This window comes from Sprattus sprattus (genome assembly GCF_963457725.1).
Source record: "Sprattus sprattus genome assembly, chromosome: 5".
Classification (NCBI taxonomy): Eukaryota; Metazoa; Chordata; class Actinopteri; order Clupeiformes; family Clupeidae; genus Sprattus; species Sprattus sprattus.
Genome location: NC_137924.1, coordinates 17,095,279 through 17,115,278, shown reverse-complemented (window position 1 = coordinate 17,115,278; position 20,000 = coordinate 17,095,279). Strand labels below are relative to the sequence as shown.

The window sequence follows — 20,000 nt, the reverse complement described above, 5'->3', positions numbered from 1 at the left end:
GGCTTTATCTGAAGCTCTGCAGCATTAGAGCCAGTCAGCTGATTCAGTCTGTGGAAGAACATGGTCATTATGGAATTGAATGGTGTGAGGAAGAGCTGCTGGTGGTAAAGACCCTGTGCTCCCACATCTCGAGTGTCTTTGCCTCTTATCTGTGCTCCCCGCGCCGTAGTTTTTATTGACAACCTGTGGAGCAGAACTCTGAGTGGTTTTACCCTTCAATCCCTGACACACACCTACACAAATACACACACAAACCCATACCCACACCCACCCACACATGCACACGTACCATGCACACACACACACACACACACACACACACACACACACACACACGCACACGTACCATGCACACACACACACACACACACACACACACACACACACACACACACACACACACACACACAATCAAATTCAAATGTGTTCTGACAGTCTCATCTCCTGCATCCGGACCTAAAGCTCCCGAGCGATTAGCATGATTGTGCTGTGTTTGAGGGAATCAGGAATGCCAAGGGAATCTGCTTCCACTTTATTTTCAGCAATTGTATTACAGTATACTTCTTTACATACTTTTAAGTCATTCTGTTCTTACTTTACCCAAAGCCCTGTAACAGCAAGTATTCATTTATTTCAATAAATAAACACTACACTATTTAACTTATTAAAGGCACTTACAGTGAAGTAGGCAAGGCAAGGCAAAAAAACGGTCCATGAAATGACATCCCATTCATGTGCCAGCCAATATTTTGTGCATCAGAGGTCGAAGTATTGTTCCATAGCACCTTTTTCGAAACATGAATTTCTTTAAATGTCTATTGATTTTAGCAGATTGATTTTGCTATTAGCCAAAGCAACAGATAAACATTTTCATCAGTATGGGTACCAAACCCATGCTCTTCATGTTGTTAGCACCTCTACCAGTTGCTCCACCAGTTGAGTGACATAGAGGCAGACAGAGAACAACAAACGTCCATCATAGACGATGGTTTGGGATGCCCATAATAGCTATGTGGGTCTTGAGAGGCTCATCAGGAGAGAGGCTTTAGACTGCCGAGTTTTTTCCCCGCAAATACCATCCCGCCATACATACCCGTAATTGACACCACTTTAAAGCACTTTGCCTCATCTCTCCTGTATTATTTTCTCCTCCCCGATTATTCAATTGCATGTTCTGTTTTTGACTGACAGTTCCCGCCACGTTATGGCTATTGGGCTAAATACCACCATCTCTGTCAGTCAGGCTTAAATTCTCTTTCAACATTTGGCCTTCTTGCTTCGAAAAGCACACTGTTAAAAGTGCAGATATGACACACAAGGCTGTCAGCTCTCAACCTGGGAAAAAAAAAAATCTGGGTTTGAGGTGGAAAAAGTGGTTTCAGAAAGGCCACATACCCCCCGCCCCCACACACACACAACCTCAAAACATGTTTTAAAAACATACATTTGTCTAACACAGTTTAGTCACATGGATGTAGCATGTTAAATCTGACAATGGTGTCCTCTTGTTTCTTGGACTCTGTCTCTGGTGTCCGGCTCAGGCTGCATCTGAGGCATCAGGCACGTTGGTGGCATCCTGCCCTTTCACTGAGTGGCCAGCCAACTGCCAACTGGCTAGTCTCCCTGTGGGCTCTCTCTCTATCTTTCTCTCTCTCTGTCTGTCTCTCTCTCTCTCTCTCTCTCTCTCTCTGTGCTGGAACAGAGATAGAAAAATAAAAAATAAACGACTGTGATTTCCAGCAATGCCCACGCTCAGCTGGTGCTTAAACACATCAGAAGGATTGTGGCTTTCCCCAGCCCTCTCTCTCTTTCTCGCTCTCTCTATCTCTCTCTCTCTCTCCCTCTCTCACAGGCCTTGGCCCTGGTCATCAGAGGCCTTTAGATTACCTCTGAGACTGTGGGAGCCTCTTGCTCATCAGTCTTTTCCGTCACTTCACCTCTTCAGAGCTAGAGGCACGGCAGAAGGGCTTTCTGGGCCCACAGGGACTCTACCCTTCCCTTCCATCTCAGCATCCCCTCAGTTATTTCCCTGCTCAGCTGACTGTGTCTTTGCTCTCGTCTAATCCAGCTTCTCAAACTCAACTCACACAAAACAACACAACCTCAAGAGTGAAAAGGGGCTTCTCGCTTTGCATGTTTACTCCGAGTGAAAGAGGAGCCTTTTCTATAACAATGCAGGTCTCGTCATTCTCCGTGAGGAAACAGTGGAATGAGTTTAATGATGACAGGTGTGGAAACACACTGATCTTATTTTAGAAATTAAGAGTGTATGAAGACAAAACCAGCACAAAAATAGTGCTTTACAAAACATTATACTGACAGCTTACTGCCATTGCTTCTTGTTAGTCTTACTGTGTTTTGAACTCTCTAGTCAGTCAGTACTTTCCTGTCTTTCATGTGTGCGTTCGGCTGGCAGGTACCTGTGTGTGCGGCGAGTGCACCTGCTATGACGTCGACCCGTCAGGCGACTGGGGGGATATCCACGGCGACACGTGCGAGTGCGACGAGAGGAGCTGCCATGCGGTCTACGACAGATACTCTGACGACTTCTGTTCAGGTAACAACAAGCATTCACACGTTAGCACACGTTAGCTTTCTTGTTCTGGTGAGCTGTTTTTTTTTTAACACAAGCAGGTGAAAATGATCTTCCCCCCTCAGTCTCGTCTGGAGGGAGGTATGTTAAGAGTGTTTAAAGACTGAAGGCGGAGGGGAATCATAATGTTTCCATATGTCTCCTCTGTATTTTTTTTGTCCTTCTCTAAAACAAAGTGCTCCATGCCCATGTGCAAAACATTCTACATCTGTTTTCAATACAGCAGGGAGAACCATCTCATATTAGGCCACAGATTACAGTTACTCTCCAGCCAGGAAGCAATTTAAAAAACGTATTGCAGTCTGTTGTTCCAGAGATGTGGTATGTGTAATGATATACAAAAACATGGAGAAGTGAGAATTGGCTCTGGGCTCACCAGTAAGTTCACACAAACGCAGAGAAATGTCTGAGTGGTTTCAGAGTAAGAGTTATTTCCATGCAGGGTCTCTGTGTGTGTGCCAGCTGTAGTGTTATGCTGGACCTCAGGATTTTGATTTATTTTAGGATATTTTGTTCAATACGTGGTGAATATTTCTTTCCAACAAACATGCCCGGAAAGGTTGATACATACAAAACAAGAACGTAGCGGTCAAACAGACACACACAAATACACACACTGGTGCGCACACACACAATACCCATGCCAGTCAAAAGGGAATCAAATGCCTCCAGGTGCTAGGTCCTTTGTGGTGTTAGAAAAGCTTTGCTAAAGCCAGATCAGTCTGTGGCCTCAGTAGCCTTAATCTTGCTGTGTGCCTTCTTCCCCCTGTCCCTTCTCTCCTCTCCCATCCCCTCCTCTGCTCTCTTTCGGCTGAAGGTCACGGCCAGTGTCACTGTGGGCGGTGTGACTGCCGTGAGGGCTGGGCGGGGAAGAAGTGTGAGCATCCCCTCTCCTGCTCGCTCTCTGTGGACGCCAGCCAGCGCAAGTGCAAAGGAACCTCCAAACTACCCTGCTTTGGGAGAGGTAAAAGACAGTGTGTGTGTGTGTGTGTGTGTGTGTGTGTGTGTGTGTGTGTGTGTGTGTGTGTGTGTGTGTGTGTGTGTGTGTGTGTGTGTGTGTGTATGCATTGTACCTCTACCACCTTAAATGAAGTCCAAAGAAAAAAACACTTCCATGCTAACCTGAGCTATAATGTTGTGTAAAATACTCCAACCTGCCTCTTCTGAGTGCACACAAAGCATATGTTAGCTGGTATTAGTGGTAATCCAGTGGCTGCTGAAGGGGGAGCTCGATTCCGGGAGTAATTCAACTGATAGTTGGTCATAATCAACATCACAGCATCTAATGGTAATGAGTATGGTTGCCATGGTAAAGGATGAGTTGCATTCAGTATCAGAGGCTCAGGGTGTCTTCCCATCCTAGCAGCTAACGACATTGCTTCATTGCTAACCTCCACATTGGAAGAGAAGGCCTTTTTCTCTCCTCTCTGCACATAAAGGATTTAAAGGTGTGTGTGGCTAGACATACTGTATTTTGTGTTTCCTGACACACACCCACACTCCCCACTTGCCCTTGGTCTTGACAGATGTGCTCACTGGCAGAGCCGAGTTCCACAGGAATGTCTGCTGTCATGTTACTGATGAGGTGTAGTCGGCCAAACCCTTGTTGGTTTAGTGTAGATCTGCACCCTGAGACCTATTAAGTCTTCCAGTCCAACATTCTGTAGACATTATTTGGTCTTTTCAAGGTAAAAAAAGAGCTACAGTTGCTCACACAATTGATGAGTCACACAGACAGACAAAAAAAAAAAAAACACAGCTCCACGTGAAGTCAGTTCTGCTTTTCCAAATATGGCAGGTGTACTCTCTCTCTCTCTGTAAGTGCTTGCATGCACGCTTACATCTGTGTGTGGAAGTGGAATGTGCCTCATTGAGAAATATGTGAATGGTGTCGGCTGGAAGGATAATAAGGGGAAAAGTGGAACACAGTGAGAAGCACACTGCATCTCTGGAACAGGATGTGATTTCCTCTTCTGACGCCTAAAAACAATAATGGGTGGCATAGCAGTCAAAGAGTATAGAACACAGACATATTTATATTGCGCATTGTGTTACCTCCTGGTATGAAATGTGCCGTATAAATAAAGTTTGATTTGATTTAATTTGATTTAAACTTCTGTGTTCAAAGACATATATTGCATCCCTGGGTATATAACACAATATTACTATTGTATTGCAGAATAGAGTAGGTGACATGTAGTTGGATATACCTTAAACACGAGGCTGAGATCACAGTCTTTCTATACCAGAATGCCCTTACAGTAACAGAACGTGGTGAAGATTTGACCTCCATAGCGTCACTACAGTCCTCACTTGCTCTGATGTGACGTGGAAAAGCAGGCTAGGTTTGGGCCACCACACCACACACAGACGCGCGCGAGCGCGCACACACCACAAAACACACACACACACACACACACACACACACACACACACACACACAACACACACACACACACACGCGCGCACACAACACACCCACAACACACATTACACACACTTCACAATAACCGTTATTCAATGAGCAGGAGATTTATTTATCATGGAGAACAATTGTTATCTGCTGCGGCCGGGTGAGAATAAGCTCTCTCACCAGTGAGGCCATAGATGTAGCATAGTAAATGAGCAGAGCTAATGGGTTCTTTTTGGGTTCAGTGGTGTCTGGCCTTTTCGCTATAATTGAGTGCAGTGTTAACAGGCTTCCTCTGCAATTATACCATTGTGCAGCAGTGATTTTGCTCCAGTAGACACAAGCTTACTTCTGCTTATTTGGGAAACGACAAATCAGTCACTGTGATTCTCCCAGTCCTTATAATGACCCTTGATTTAGAAGCACCCGCACCCCCCCACCCCCCAACTCACTTCTGCCCTCTCATCCCACAAGGTCATGCAAAGGTCATTACTTGTATCACAGAATTGAAATTCAGTAATAAAATAAACTGCTCTCATCTGTTGGTACCTTTACTGTTGAGCAACAGCAGTGTATGGTCCCCATAATTGTTTCTTTTTCTAATGTGCTGCACGTGTCTTAATTGCTTCACTCTAATTAGCTTGACGGGTTCATGCATAACTAAAAACCATGGTAGGCAATATATATTACACGTTGTGTGGATTTGATAATGCTCCCATTGGGAGCATACCATTGTGCTACCAAAAGCTATTTTCTTTCCCTAAAGTTCAATACAATTCAATTTAATTTATATAGCACCAAAACACTCAAATTCTCTCAAGGCGCTTTACACAGCCCAGGGCCTGAACCCCCTTTAGAGTGAGCACAATGGCAACAGGGGCAAGGAAAAACTCCCTGTTAATCAGGAAGAAACCTTAAACAGAACATAAGGGGGGTGCCTATCTGCTTGAGGCCAAGTTGACATCGACTCTGTGGATGTGGCTGTTTAATAACGGACTAATACACTCCAGTTCAGTTGGGATAATGAAATTGTTCTCTGCCCAGATAAAGACAAGGAGGATTACACTACAGAGCACCTAATGTAGTCAGCACAAATGAAACAGACCCAAGCCACAGGTGGAAGTTTGAAGGTAACAGACTGGTTCTCAGAGGCCTGCAACCTGCCTGCCCCTCTGCCCTGGCACATCTTCCTGACCCAGAGAGGCGGTTGGAGGTTACATCTAAATGATGCATAAGAGGCCCCTGTCAAATGCATCAAAGCAGCCAGTTTGTCATCTGACGTATAAGATTGCTTACCCTCACTCTCATGCTTTAGAAACTGTTGATCCCACGGGCTCAAACACAGGCAGGATTGTGAAAGGTGATCACCAGTCTATTTAAACCATCCCATGAGATATGGTTGGAAGAGACAGGTTCTTTTGTCTATGGAATGGAGTGAAAGGATTAAGATGTAGCCGGGAGACTCCTCCAGCAGTACCTTTAAATTATCTCGACTTTGCCGCAGCAAAATTGCAATTTCAAATTGCCCCTGCACTAGGGAACAGTTAATCTGGTACACGGGCTGTCTCTTGAATTCTGTGTAAGTCTAGGTATGATGTTCTTCCTCATATTTAGTTGTCAGAATATCTGATATCTCCCTACATGTCCACCCAAACGTGTACTTATGAATTGATGACCAACTGAATTGATGACCCAACTGTTCAACTTAATGTGTGTTAAATTGATTAACAGCGGATGTTCAGTTCCCTTATAAAGGACGGCAATATTGTATTTCAAATGTTTCTTTTTTTTTCTCAATTTGAGTATGAGTGGGTTGTATAATAGACCTGGTACACATTCCCTTTATCTACTAACATTCGAGCATTACTTGCTATTCAACTGCAAATCATCAAATGAAGTCATGATATGTTAGCTCCATGTATGAATTGCACATTAATAGTCCGCACACATCCACATAATCACTAATAAAGGACTGTACGTGGTATCCTCCCCATTAGGTGGCACACAATCCCATTGACAGCTTTTCGGTGTGTGTGTGTGTGTGTGTGTGTGTGTGTGTGTGTGTGTGTGTGTGTGTTTGTGTGTGTCTGTGTGTGTTTGTGTGTGTGTGTGTCCTTGGTGGTCCAATCATTTTCCAGAGTGTTTCCAATCACTACAGCCCACCCTCCCTGTCCCTTCTCATCTGTGCCCATGCCTGTGAGACTCCAGGGCATATTTACATATGAGAGCACAGCGAGAACAGCGATTGGTCCTGTTTGTAGAACCCACACACTGTGCCTTTACATTGAATGTACTAAACCTGCAGCTGATCGCGCAATCAACATATGTCATCGCCCTCTAACCGTTATTTACAATGTCCGCAACTTAAAGTATCTCAATAACGGACACAATTGAATGGAATCGGGGAAGTGCCAACCGACATTAAAACAAATAAAAAACTTTACCGATCAGGAAATAGATATACATGCTAATGAGGTGTCATCAAACAGAGAGAGAATACAGGTCAATAATATTGCTAATCCATTGGAACAAACAACTCTGACTCTTTGCGGATACGACAAACAAACTCAATCGTGTAGCATGCATAGGGAAGTGCGTAGGGAAGTGGATAAAGTGAAAAAGCCATGGCAAGATATAAAAAGGCAAGCTAAAGGACAGGTTGCTTTTATCTTGGTACAAATGAGCATAACTGGTGCTCAGCATACTTATTCCATTCTGGAAGTTTGTCCTATTCACACATCTAACGCGCAATCTGAATTACACCTGCTTTTCAAGGTGGAACATTTTCACTGCAAAACAGACGTGCGCTGGGTAGTGTGGTCTGTTTGTACATACCTTGCAATTTTTGTAGGCACACATTGCGATGAGGTTATGCCTAAAACAGGCACAAACATGTCAATACATCTGCCCCACAGTGTGAGGGCAGTGGAGAGGCACTTAAATGATGATTTATAAGGCTGTTTACATAGAATTTCACATTCAAGTGCACCTATACTTCCAGTGGCCGGCATCTATTAACGAGACGCTGGGTAATTGCCCAAGTTTTCTCAATCCCACATCTCTCTCCTTCAATTACCAGGGAAACTGCTCCTGTGTGGTGGGTATTTTTTCTCTAGAGACCTGAAGACAGCCATCACCCATGTACTAAAGGAAAACACTGGAGTTCTTGTGTGCTACGTTAAGGACAGGAAGTCAGGATAGTGTTCAGAATGGACATGGGGAATAAGGGCCATAGTTGGTGACATATGCTGAAAGAGAGAGAAATAGTGAGTACAATACTAGAGCAAGAAAAAAAAAAAGAGAGAGAGAGAGAGAGAGAGAGAGAGAGAGAGCAAGCAAGAGAGAGAGGGAGTAAGTCCCCTCAGTTCCCTCTGCCAGAAATAACTGCTGTCCAAAGTCAGGTCAGGGTCAAATCATTTCCACCATCAAACATCACAAAACTCCATCAAAGATCCAAAGCAGAGCGAATATCTAAGCACAGGCTCAGTGACCACAGCCTAATCATGGCTACTGAGAGAACAATGCATCTCTGGTTACTGTATGATGATCCTTCATTGTGAAAAATGTAAAAAAGAAAGAACTCACTATTTAAAGAAAGTTACGATTCATTTATCCAATTCTCTGGTCAACTATAGTACTTAGAGAGGGACAAACAGCACCTCTGGCTGCCCAGTTTGTCACAACCTTGCATGGCCTCTGAGACAGTCACCATTTACTGTTTGATCTTGTTGTTGATCTTGATATTTGTAGAATCTGAATCCCTCCCCGGTTATGTGTAATACACCTTGCTTTGGCAATACCATAAATGGATGGTCATGCCAATAAATCCATTTGAATATGAAAGCGAGCAAAAGAGAGAGAAAGAGAGAGAGAGAGAGAGAGAGAGAGAGAGAGAGAGAGAATCGACAGAAATTGGACACAGACCAGCAGTGAGGCTTTCCCCAGCAAGGGAGCTCCCTTGCAACTTGCCGAATTTCACATTCTTCCAAGCCTGGTATTTCCTCAAGGAAACACCTGCTTTTTTTTACCCCCCCCCCCTTCCACCCCCATGGCCCGCCATTCTGCTGAGCCTCTGCGTTCCTTTGCCACTCTCTGAAGCGAGCGAAGGATGACACGTCTTACATTTTTAATGTGGCACCCGTCAGGTGGGAATTCTGCATTGTCTCTGTACTTTTAGAGGCAAGCCTCTGTTGCTTGTCAAAGTTATGAATCCTCGCAGCCAACACAATACACACGCAGCCTTCTTCCGGTACAAAAAAATGGTGGGAGAAAAAAAAACGTGGAATAAAGGAGAGAATGCCTCATTGAGGAGAGTAGAGAGGGAAACATGCACTTACGGGTGACTGTCTTCACTTCACGTACGTGACATTCTTCATCAGCCTCCCCTGAAGCGCTGTATAGATTCCTCCTTCGAGCAAAGAATGCATCTTGATTAAATATTGCTGAATTCCATCATTGTGTGGGATAAATCAACTCTCCCAAGCAGTTGTTGAGAAGCAAGAGAGAGAGAGAGTGAGAAAGAGAGACAGATAGAAAAGAGGAAGAAGAAGAAGAAGAAGAAGAAGAAGAATTTCTTCAATTTGCATCACAGATGTTAACTAGTATCCAGAGTAATGCTGTTGCTGATGCTGCCTTGGATGACAAGCAATCCCTTAAAAGGCAAATCTTCTGAATTAGTGCTGATTGCAATCACACTTCCGTACCTCCATTATGGTAAATCTGTTTTGAATGCAGTCATCAAAGGGACTATTTATATTCCGCCCCAGCGTAGTATGTAAGGGGTGCCTTGCACACTGCAAAGAAAGAATATGCGGCTTGTTAAAAGTAAGAAGCTTGTGAGGCATTTAACATGACACACCTGTCATTGATTATCTGCTATAGATGCTTTGTCTTAGGGTTTGCACTGTGCATGGGGAAATGCTAAGCATAATAGCTTGACAGGAGATCCCTAAAGAAAACTGATAAAATGTGACATCTGGAAATGTGAATGCTGTGTGTGTGTGTGTGTGTGTGTGTGTGTGTGTAAAAAAAAAACTGTTTCCTCATAGTTTTAAGACAGGTTGTGAAGGGCTTATGGGAAAGGTCATACGCCTTCAGGTTTGTCAGTCCCTCTTGACAAACATTAGGCTTTGAAATACCTTCTCTTGTTTTTTAACCTTTTTCTTTTCCAACGCTACTACCAATTTGGTAACACTTAAACCCAGTATCACAAAGCATTATAAACACCTTCATAAAGGGTTATAAAGTATTCATAATGCCTCATGATGATTTACATAAGTCTATTCATTATTTGTACACAGCAATGACTGCACTCATAAAGCATTGCAATGTTATAGTATTAACCCTTACAGCTTGTAGAATCAGAATGTGTAATAAAGTTTCTTTTACCTCTTGATAATGGCACTGATGCTCTTGATGGAGCCATATGTGAGTCCATACAAGCATTCATTATAATAGTTGTTATTAGGCTTATACTGCAACATCAAAATGCTTTATAAGTGCCGTCATGTCTATTTATAAATACTTTTATGGATTTTTTTCAGTCACTATAATGCATTACGAATACTTTATAAACATTTATAAATGTGTTAATGGATACTGGGTTTAAGTAAAACGTTATGAACATTTATTTATGTAATTTTGTCTGTATATGTACGTACATAAACACCACACCAGCCTTAATGTCCCTGAATGGACCAAAGCGTGTAAAGACTTCCCACCCATGCCATTATGCATCTCAATATAGGACACTAGACACCAATGTACATTACATTTATATTCATAATGCTTTCCCTTGAGTCCCATAAGAAATAACTATCACATGAAAAATCCTACAATATAGTAATTTAGTGCCCATTGTTGCAAAGGATTCTAGTTTTTCTATTGTTGTTTCTGTTTCACTGTTAGCGTTCAAAGGCTGACTGATCTTAGGATTGTTCGGGAAGCTTCAACAGGCGCTGAGTCACTCTCTCCTGGCTGACCTTTCATTTCCTGTACTGATTGAAGGCTTCCAAATGTTAGGTTTTAGAAAAGGCCAAGAGTGAAAAGCCAGTATTTATCTCGCAGCTATTTCTTTATTTTATGCTAGGGACTAAAAGTGGGAATCAGTGCATAATGGAAAAAAAGTAGGTTGTTAGTTCCCTTTAAAAAGCCCCCAGCCGAGCCCCAATAGGGGAAGAGAAAATGGTGAAGATGGTTTGTGATGAGGACTGTCTGAATAACTGTTGTGATGAATTTATTTTTCACCCTGCTCCTGTTCATTCATTCTCATCTCCTTCTTCTTTTTTCTCATCATCAATTTCCCCTTTACCGTTCCTCTGCCTGTGACCCTAGTTGAAAAATCTCACTTAACTACGATTGGCTATTGTTGGCTATGGCTTTTGTTGAGTTGAATCATAGAATTTGTTGAACTAGTTTTCCTCAACGTAACTACATCCACCGAAAAGTTGTAACCATTCAGAGTCTTTGGAGACATGTCACCTTGGAAGGTAAGATAAATGCGTACACAAAACAGAAATGATTCCACCAAGCTTTACAGACAACTTTTAGGTAGCTGAATCTTCCCCTTTATGTAAATATGCCATTTCCCCCATACGTCAATCTTATGACATATGTCCCTCTCTTGGGTTCTGCCCAGTGCCAAGGATGGTAACTGGTTATAACTGTTGTGGAAATTACCACAAAAAATGAAATAAACTTGTCTCAAAAAACTTTTAGCAATTATATTCAAGGTTTATGACCGGTTTTGCAAAACAGGGACCTTATTCTGTCTGATGGTCAGAACAAGAAAAGGTTTAGAACAAAGGCAATGTCGAAAGGAAAACCTTGTAATGTCTGAGTTTCACAACCAATCATGTTCATTTTCACTACTGTTGTCAAGGCACATTATCAAAATATGAATACCTTCCTCCAAATAAGGAACATCTTTATACTCATCTTTATAAGAATATGATTGGTCATTGGACTCTTTAAATTGTGGTCTAACTGACATTTTAAACATGAAATGTCCCCACCACCACTGTCTTCAGACGGGGATTGTGAACATTTGCGGATATTGTGAATATTTGCCTGAACCTTACAAAAAAATGTAAATCATAAAACTAATACAATCCATGAATTAAAAAAAGTGAAATTTTACGTCTGTTTTGTTTTTTGCACATGTTGCCGACATTTCGACAGCAGTCTAGCTTTCAAACTGTACTCACACAACATGGCACATCTGAAAGGCCATACTGTAATGCAGCAGGTGATTCATTTTGAACACTGATCATCAGGTGATTAGCCAAGTTAGACATGGCCAGCTCAACAGGTGCTGATAATCACACAGAAAATCGTCCCTGTTTAGCTAGGCACATATAAGGCTTAAACATTGACCAGTAAAATGCCGGTAACGCCCCTTTGTAAATATGGCCCTAAGCTTTTAACCTTCTGCGTAACTAGTCTCTTTGACAACTGCAAACTGTTTGTGCCTGTTGAAACAAATGTCAGTATGACCATAAAATGCTCCAACTCACAGTTTAACATTTGATATTCAACAACAAACACACTGCTTTGCATTTTTGGTTTCTTTCCAATACCAATCCCTGCCTTTCCTCAGATGTGTAGATGTCCATTCTCCTTGCTCCTTGGGTTGTGAAGGTAAAGGCATTATATTATAATGTTTCACCCTGGAGAGGAAGTGATGGTGCATTAACCTGCCGACGCTTCACCTGGATCGTCCATGGGGGATTTTCCCGTGACTCGTGCCGGATGGCCGCGTCTCGACTAACACTGAAGGGAATTAATTTCCTACTCTCTGGCCTGGAGCTTGGCACACGACCACCGCGGGACCCATTCATCACCGTGGCGATACAGCATGGGACACATCACTGCACGCTCCTCCATTCACATACACACCATGCTAAGACAGCGGCAATGATGTGTGTCCCTCAGACATACAGAAACCATGATGGGGGGTGGGGCGCGGTAGAAACGTATGTTAATGCAATGAAGGCATTAGTGATATCAGCAGCTCCACTACTTTCTCCCCAGGGCCATCAGCTGAGGAGAGAATTATATGTCGTTATGCATGCAGGAAGACGTGCGGTGAGGATAATGATATAGCACGGCTGGCCTTTGCAGTAACGTTGCGTTTTATAATGGAGGTTGTTGTCGCGCTGAGGATTTCTGAACATATGTCTTTCTTGCGTGACAGAAGAAATGGAGTAATTTGTTTTTGCTGAGGGGGGAATGGTGGTTAAAAGGGAAACGAAAAGACTTGGGGGGGGGGGGGGGAGAGAAGGAAGGTCCACAGAGTGGTGTCAGTCAGAAGGGTTTCTGGGGCTGGCTGAAAGCACTTGACACTCTCTCCCCTGTTTTTCCATTACGTTCTCCAGTGGACGCACTTCTGGCAGAAGAGGCTTTATGTGTGTGTGTGTGTGTGTGTGTGTGTGTGTGTGTGTGTGTGTGTGTGTGTGTGTGTGTGTGTGTGTGTGTGTGTGCCTGTGTGTGTGCGTGTGCATCTGCATACATGTGTTAGCATATGTAATGTATGTTTGTGTATGATTGTGTGCGTGTGTAAGTGTGTGATTTATGTTTTTTGTGAGATGTGTGTATCTGTGAGTGGGGTGTGGTGTGGTGTCCTCTCACCTTGTGTTCCTACAAGGTGAGACCAAAATCCCTGGGAGTGACACGGCAGCCGCAAGCCCGCTTCAGAGGTAAACATCTGAGACAGCCCCTGACGACAGGCACCGTGACGACAAGTAGGGGGTTTGGGGAGGGGTGGTGGCGTAGGAAGGGGAGGTTAATCGATAAGGCAAAAAAAGCGTTTATGACATCACCAGTTTCCATGGCAACAGGACCCAAGCACGACAGCTCCTCTGCTCTTATCGGCTCAGAAGGTTTAGGCGATGCTAGACAGGGCGTCACTCATCGTCACGGCCACTGATGGCTGTCTGTGACCGACAGGTGGCAAAATGTCTGTCTCACACATACACTCACACCCGTTAGACACAGCCAATCAGGGGTCACACACAATGCTCTTTGGATCACCTTCAGCTTCAACGGTTGATGTTATAATCTAGTTGATATGTCCTTGAGGTCATGTTTTTCCCCTCTCTCTTCTTTCTGGACATGTCATTTCATACATCTGAAATTAATTTCCTGGTGACATAAGTCGTTCTTGGATTACACTTTATTAAAATCAGAAAGATTAGGAGGCTGTTATTCTCCATTTTAAATATCTTTCCATCAACAGTGTGATTATTCTGTGTAGATTACTACATGACTAATCAAATTGAAAAACTAATATGATGGTATGAGTTTAATGGCAGCGCTATAGAGAAGGAGAGGTTGAGAGAATGCAGATATCTCAGATATCTCTGATTTGGCAAGTTTGGAGCAAAGTGTGTGCCGCCTGGTTGTTTTCTCTGGCTTCTTTTCCGGTGTTCAAGGTTCTCCGTAGGACAGGAAATTGCTCTGAATGTCAACTGACAATATAAAAAAACTACACAAAAAAGAAAACAGAAAGGCTTGTGAGACAACAGATAAGACTTTGAAAAACCAACAACTGTATTTCACTGACAAGCCTGTGACTGCAAGTTACAACGCGTCTTTGTTCAAATCGTGCATGTGAATTGGAGACAAAGATGACTGGAGAGCCACCTTTGATGGCAAAAGACATCAGAGAATAAAAAAGAGAACACAGCCATTGGGCTGAATAGTGCACAAATCAAGTGAATCAAATTCCCGTTTTGAAGGGTGTGCTCCGAGAGAGCTCAGCGTCATAAACACGCACAAGATGGAGCCCTACTGAGCACATACACACGCACACACAATAAAAACTATTTTCCTTCTCACTCAGACAAGCCAGGTAATGCCTTGCCTTTATCCCACAATTCATGTGTCATGGGTGCAAGTGGGTCACCTCAGGAAAACATTCACAACTGCCTCTCTGTCATAATGCATCAGGCTAGCCATGAGGATGTTTGTTGCTGAACTAGAAAAGAGATGAGAAGTGATTTTAATGTATGTGTGTCCACAATAAGCATGCGGTTTTGTATTAAACATGGTGAGCACCATGTTTATATGCTGTGTTATAGATGTATGTGCATACTAAGATGTGGTCATGATCAGATGTGTCTGTTTTTTGACTGTATTTTGTTGATCAAAATTTCTAGAGCACAAAAGTGTTCAAATAGCTGCCATGCTATGATCAAACTGGAAGGCAGAAATTAAATTGGGTCAGGGGTGGCAGAAAAACTGTGTGATCTATGGTACTTGCCCTGATGTGCCATGTATGTGTCTGTGTGTCTGTGTGTGTGTCTGTGTGTGTGTGTGTGTGTGTGTGTGTGTGTGTGTGTGTGTGTGTGTGTGTGTGTGTGTGTGTGTGCGCGTGTGCGTGTGTGTGTGTGTGCGTGCGTGTGTGTGTTTCAGGGCAGTGCCTGTGTGGCCAGTGTACCTGCCAACCTCCAGGAGACACCCGAGTACATGGAAAGAACTGCGAGTGTGACGACCGCCAGTGTGAGGACATAAATGGGGAGATTTGTGGGGGTAAGAAAACACAGAAACACACAAACACAGAGAAAGACACTCACACCCACACACACTCACACACACACACACACACACACACACACAGAGACTCACACCACACAGAGAAAGTGAGAGACAGAGAGAAAGAGACTCACACCCAGAGAGAGAGAGAGAGAGAGAGAGACTCACACTCACACAGAGAGAGAGACAGAGACACATACACAGAGAGAGAGAGCGAGAGAGCGAAACACAGAGATAAAGAGAGAGAAATACACAAACACACACAAAGAGAGAGAGAGAGACTCACACAGTGAAAAAGAGAGAGAGAGAGAGAGAGAGAGACACACACACACGCAATCAAAGATACACATACAAAAAAATGCAGGCAATCACACATACACATCCATCATTTATGAATTGTGTGTAAATTGCATTTAAACCGTGTGGTTTATTAATATGCACCACAGATGGCCTGTGCTCAAGAGCATCATTCTGCCTGTGGTTTGGGCCCTCTATGGCCCAATGTCCAAGTCACATGAGATTTAACAACAACATCAAAGAAACAATTGAAATGGATCAAGCAGAATAAATATTTGCTATGTTAGCTCATTTAGCTGTGTCCGACCTCAAACCATACAATTCCTTTGTGTGGGTGTGTGTGCGTGTGTGTGGGTGTGTGTGTGTGAGACACAGAGAGGGGGGGGGGTTGTGTGGAGGGATCAAAAATCTTGAAGGAATCAATCAATAGTGAATTTGCAATAGTAAGCTGTTTCCACTGAGCTTTTGTCACTGTTCATGCCTCCCTTCAGTACATACACATTATAGATTGATTAAACGCACCGCAGCCCCAAAAGCACTCTAGCAGTCTGTGATTGAGAAGTTGATTCTTCAGAAATCAATACAATTTGATCCAGCCTCCTTCTTTGATGTCCGAAAGCCTGCTGAATTAAATTTGCGAAAATATGTACGAGCTTTTGAAGTTTCCCGTCGCCTCTCCGAATCACACTTTGCACTCCTGATTCGAGTGTTTGGACACGAATACTCAGACAGAGGAAGAAGAAGAAAATCAATATAAACTGACATGGTATGCAATTTAGCAATTTCCTTTTAATTGACCTTTTCCGTTTGTGCTGGAGCCCCTGCTGAGTTAACAGTGGGTCTTGAATGGCAATGCGTGAGGCTGTCTGGGTCCAAGACGCCGCATGGCTCCCAGGAGGAGCCATTACCAACTTACTCTTGCGCAGCACAACTTCACTCGCATAGCTAAAGCGGGTGCTAATGCTAGCATGGGTGCAGCAAAACTCGGTCAGTCCTTAGATCTGTAAAGCATCTGCAAATGCTACTGCCATAAATAATTAAGTTAAAAAAAAGATAGAAAGTGAATTGGAGAAAAGACTTGAATTGCTCCCTGCTTTTTGTACACCCTTATTTTTTATGAGCTTTTTTATGGACATTGAGCTCTCTCTAATGGTAGATCTACTTGAGACACACAGAATGATCTAAAACACACCCTTTTAGACATTTTACACTTTTAAGACACTATTAGCAGATTTTTCCAACAACTGCCAACATGACACAGAACTCAGGCACAGGTCTCAAGACTGTTATGGCCCCACTAACTACACTGGACTCCCTGTCCTGCTCCAACTGCAACAGACATGATACAGACATGGCTCAGCAAACCCAAAAGGGAAAAAACAAAAGGTTGCTGTAGTAACATCCTCCACACTGGAATGTTCATTTTGGGCTTGAAAATCTAATGCTGCCAGTTGGCAAAAATGATATTCTCAGAGAAGTCAGAAATCATGAAAAGCCAGAGGAACTAATATGTATATCCGACTGCTCAGCCTCAACACATGGCTGAGCAGAACCTGCAGCCTAAAAGGCCTGAATGATATTGACAATTAATCTATTCTGGGGGATTCTGCAGATAATTTAATGATTCAGGACTGATGGTGCCCACTTAAGCAGGACCACATTGAAAGCTCTAAAGTACAAGATAACCTTCTCTTTGCTCTTCACCTCCCATCTCCCCCGTGCAATAATTCAACACTACAAGTGCAGTACAGTCTCCTCGACCTGTCCCCAGCCATGATGAAGGACCATCAAACACCTCACCAACAAGTGGAGACACACCAATCCCACCACTGGAGAACATGACTTAGTTTCTGACACTAGACAAGAGTTATTATGACCTGCATTATCTACCAAGGACACTACAGTCACCAGCAGAGTCACTGCAGTCATCCCTCTCATCCCCTGCCCTCTCTCTCTCTCTCTCAAAAACCCTTTCCCACCTCATATGATATTTTAAGAGAAAATGGAGGAACTGGCATGTGCTGGGACTATACTTTCACTCTACATCTCACCAAGCCCAAGGTCCCCCACCTCCTGTCTCTTAGGCCACTCCAACTCCGTCAGCGGCAGCCTTGTCCTTCATTTCCTCCGGCTGCACAGAGCACAGAATATTCAATGAGTGCCACTGATAGCAGCAGCAGGGACCAAAACACTGGTAGCACTTTGTGATGTGTTCAGTGCTCAGTTGGTACCCACTATGCCTGTAATGTTCTTTAGTCCTGTGTTAAAATAGAAGGAATCGAGGGCATTCATCTTATGAGGTAAACCAGTCTAATCTGTTACCTTTATCATGGCAACCCCACACTGCCCCAGGGACTGCTAATATCTCTACAAAGCCACAGGGGTTGGACAATGAAACTGAAACACCTGGTTTTAGACCACTGTAATGAATTAGTATGGTGTAGTAGGGCCTCCTTTTGCCGCCAATACAGCATTAATTTGTCTTGGGACTGACAGGTACAAATCCTGGCCAGAGGCCAGAGGGGTTTTGACCCATTCCTCTTGCAGAGCAGTGGCCAGGTCACCATGTGCTGCTGGTGGAGGAAAAAGTTACCTGACTCGCTCCTCCAAAACACTCCAAAGTGACTCAATAATATTCAGATCTGGTGACGTTGTAGGCCATGCAGGATGTTCAACTTCACTTTCATGTCCATCAAACCACTCTGTTACCAGTCTTGCTGTGTGTATTGGTGCAATATCAGCCTGATACACGGAAACACCTTCAGGGTACAATGTTTGAGCCATTGGGTGCACATGGTTCTGCAGAATGGTTTGGTAGTCCTTGGCAGTGACACGCCCATCTAGAACAAGTAGTGGGCCTAGGGAATGCCATGATATTGCAGCCCAAACCATCACTGATTCTCCCCCATGCTTCACTCTGGGCACACAACAGTCCAGGTGGTTACTCTCCCGGATGTGGGACGTGAAGGTGGACTCATCAGAGAACATGTTTCACATTGTCCACAGCCCAAGATTTGCGCCAACCGACGTTTCAATGGTGTGACCAAAGGTTTGGCTAAAGCAGCCCAACCATGAATATTGACCCTGTGGAGCTCCTGAAAAACTGTTTTGCTGGAAATAGGAGAGTCGGTGTGCGTATTTCATTTTGCAGTGTTGGGCAACTGTGGTTTGATGGTTTTTGGATATAATCCGGGATAGAACCCGGACATCCCTTTCACTCAGCTTCCTCTGGCGTCTAGCTACTCCTGTTGGATGTGGTAGGTCCTTGTGGTGGTATGCCGACATTTCCCTGGATACTGTGGCTCTCAATACACCACAAAGACTTGCTGTCCAGGTCACATATGGAAGTAGCCCCAGACTGTGTGTTTATTTCTTTAAAAATAGAGACTTAATGACATTTTTGAGCTCTAATGGTCATTTTGAAAAAATGTTGATCTAGTTGGACTGAATCATCTCTTATAAAAGTTTAAAATCATATCATTCTGATTCAGGTTAAATACCATTTCTGGTTCTACTAGATATCAGTGTTGCATTTGACACCGTAGATCCCAGAATACTGCTAGACAGGTTGGAAACAGTCCTTAATTGGTCCAGGTCCTATTTAGAAGGTCAGAGCTACTTTGTCACCACTGGGTCACTGGGTCACAGGGTCAGCCACTGGGTCACTGAATCTGATAGGGTGGCAATGACATGCAGTATCAGGGATCCGTTCTCTGACCTCTTCTGTTCAATCTTTATATAATGCCTTTGGGCCAACCTCTACAGAACATTTACTACAATAGTAATGTGCATAATACACAAATATATCTGGATCTCTCAACAGACTCAGCCCAATAGATTCACTGTGTCAATGTTTAGAGCAAATAAATAAATGGCTGAGCCAAAGGACAAAACGGAGATGATTTAGTTTGGCAAGAAAGAGCAGATAATAAGTATTAGTAAATACCTATATTCTGGCTCTGACAAATCAGAAATCAGAAGTCAGAAATCTTGGCATTCAAAGCAATCACCACAACAGTCTTCTATCACCTTAAAAATATAGCTGGAATCAGAAGACATATAGCCAGAATTTTGGTATTCCGAAAAGAAGGTCATCCATGCTTTTATCTCCATTAGGATGGACTACTGTTAGAGTCTCTTAACTGGACTTCCCAAGGAGACCATTAA

The 20,000-nt window shown here is 43.4% G+C and overlaps 1 protein-coding gene across 1 annotated transcript in view; it reads left to right on the top strand.

Annotated features, from left to right (window-relative positions):
* Positions 1 to 20,000, top strand: part of itgbl1 (integrin, beta-like 1) — a 64,916-nt gene that overhangs the window by 26,346 nt on the left and 18,570 nt on the right. The window contains exons 6-8 of the mRNA XM_080839913.1: positions 2,417 to 2,557; positions 3,411 to 3,557; positions 15,417 to 15,533. Of these exons, the coding sequence (XP_080696039.1) occupies positions 2,417 to 2,557; positions 3,411 to 3,557; positions 15,417 to 15,533 (405 nt within the window). The remainder of the gene's footprint in view (positions 1 to 2,416; positions 2,558 to 3,410; positions 3,558 to 15,416; positions 15,534 to 20,000) is intronic.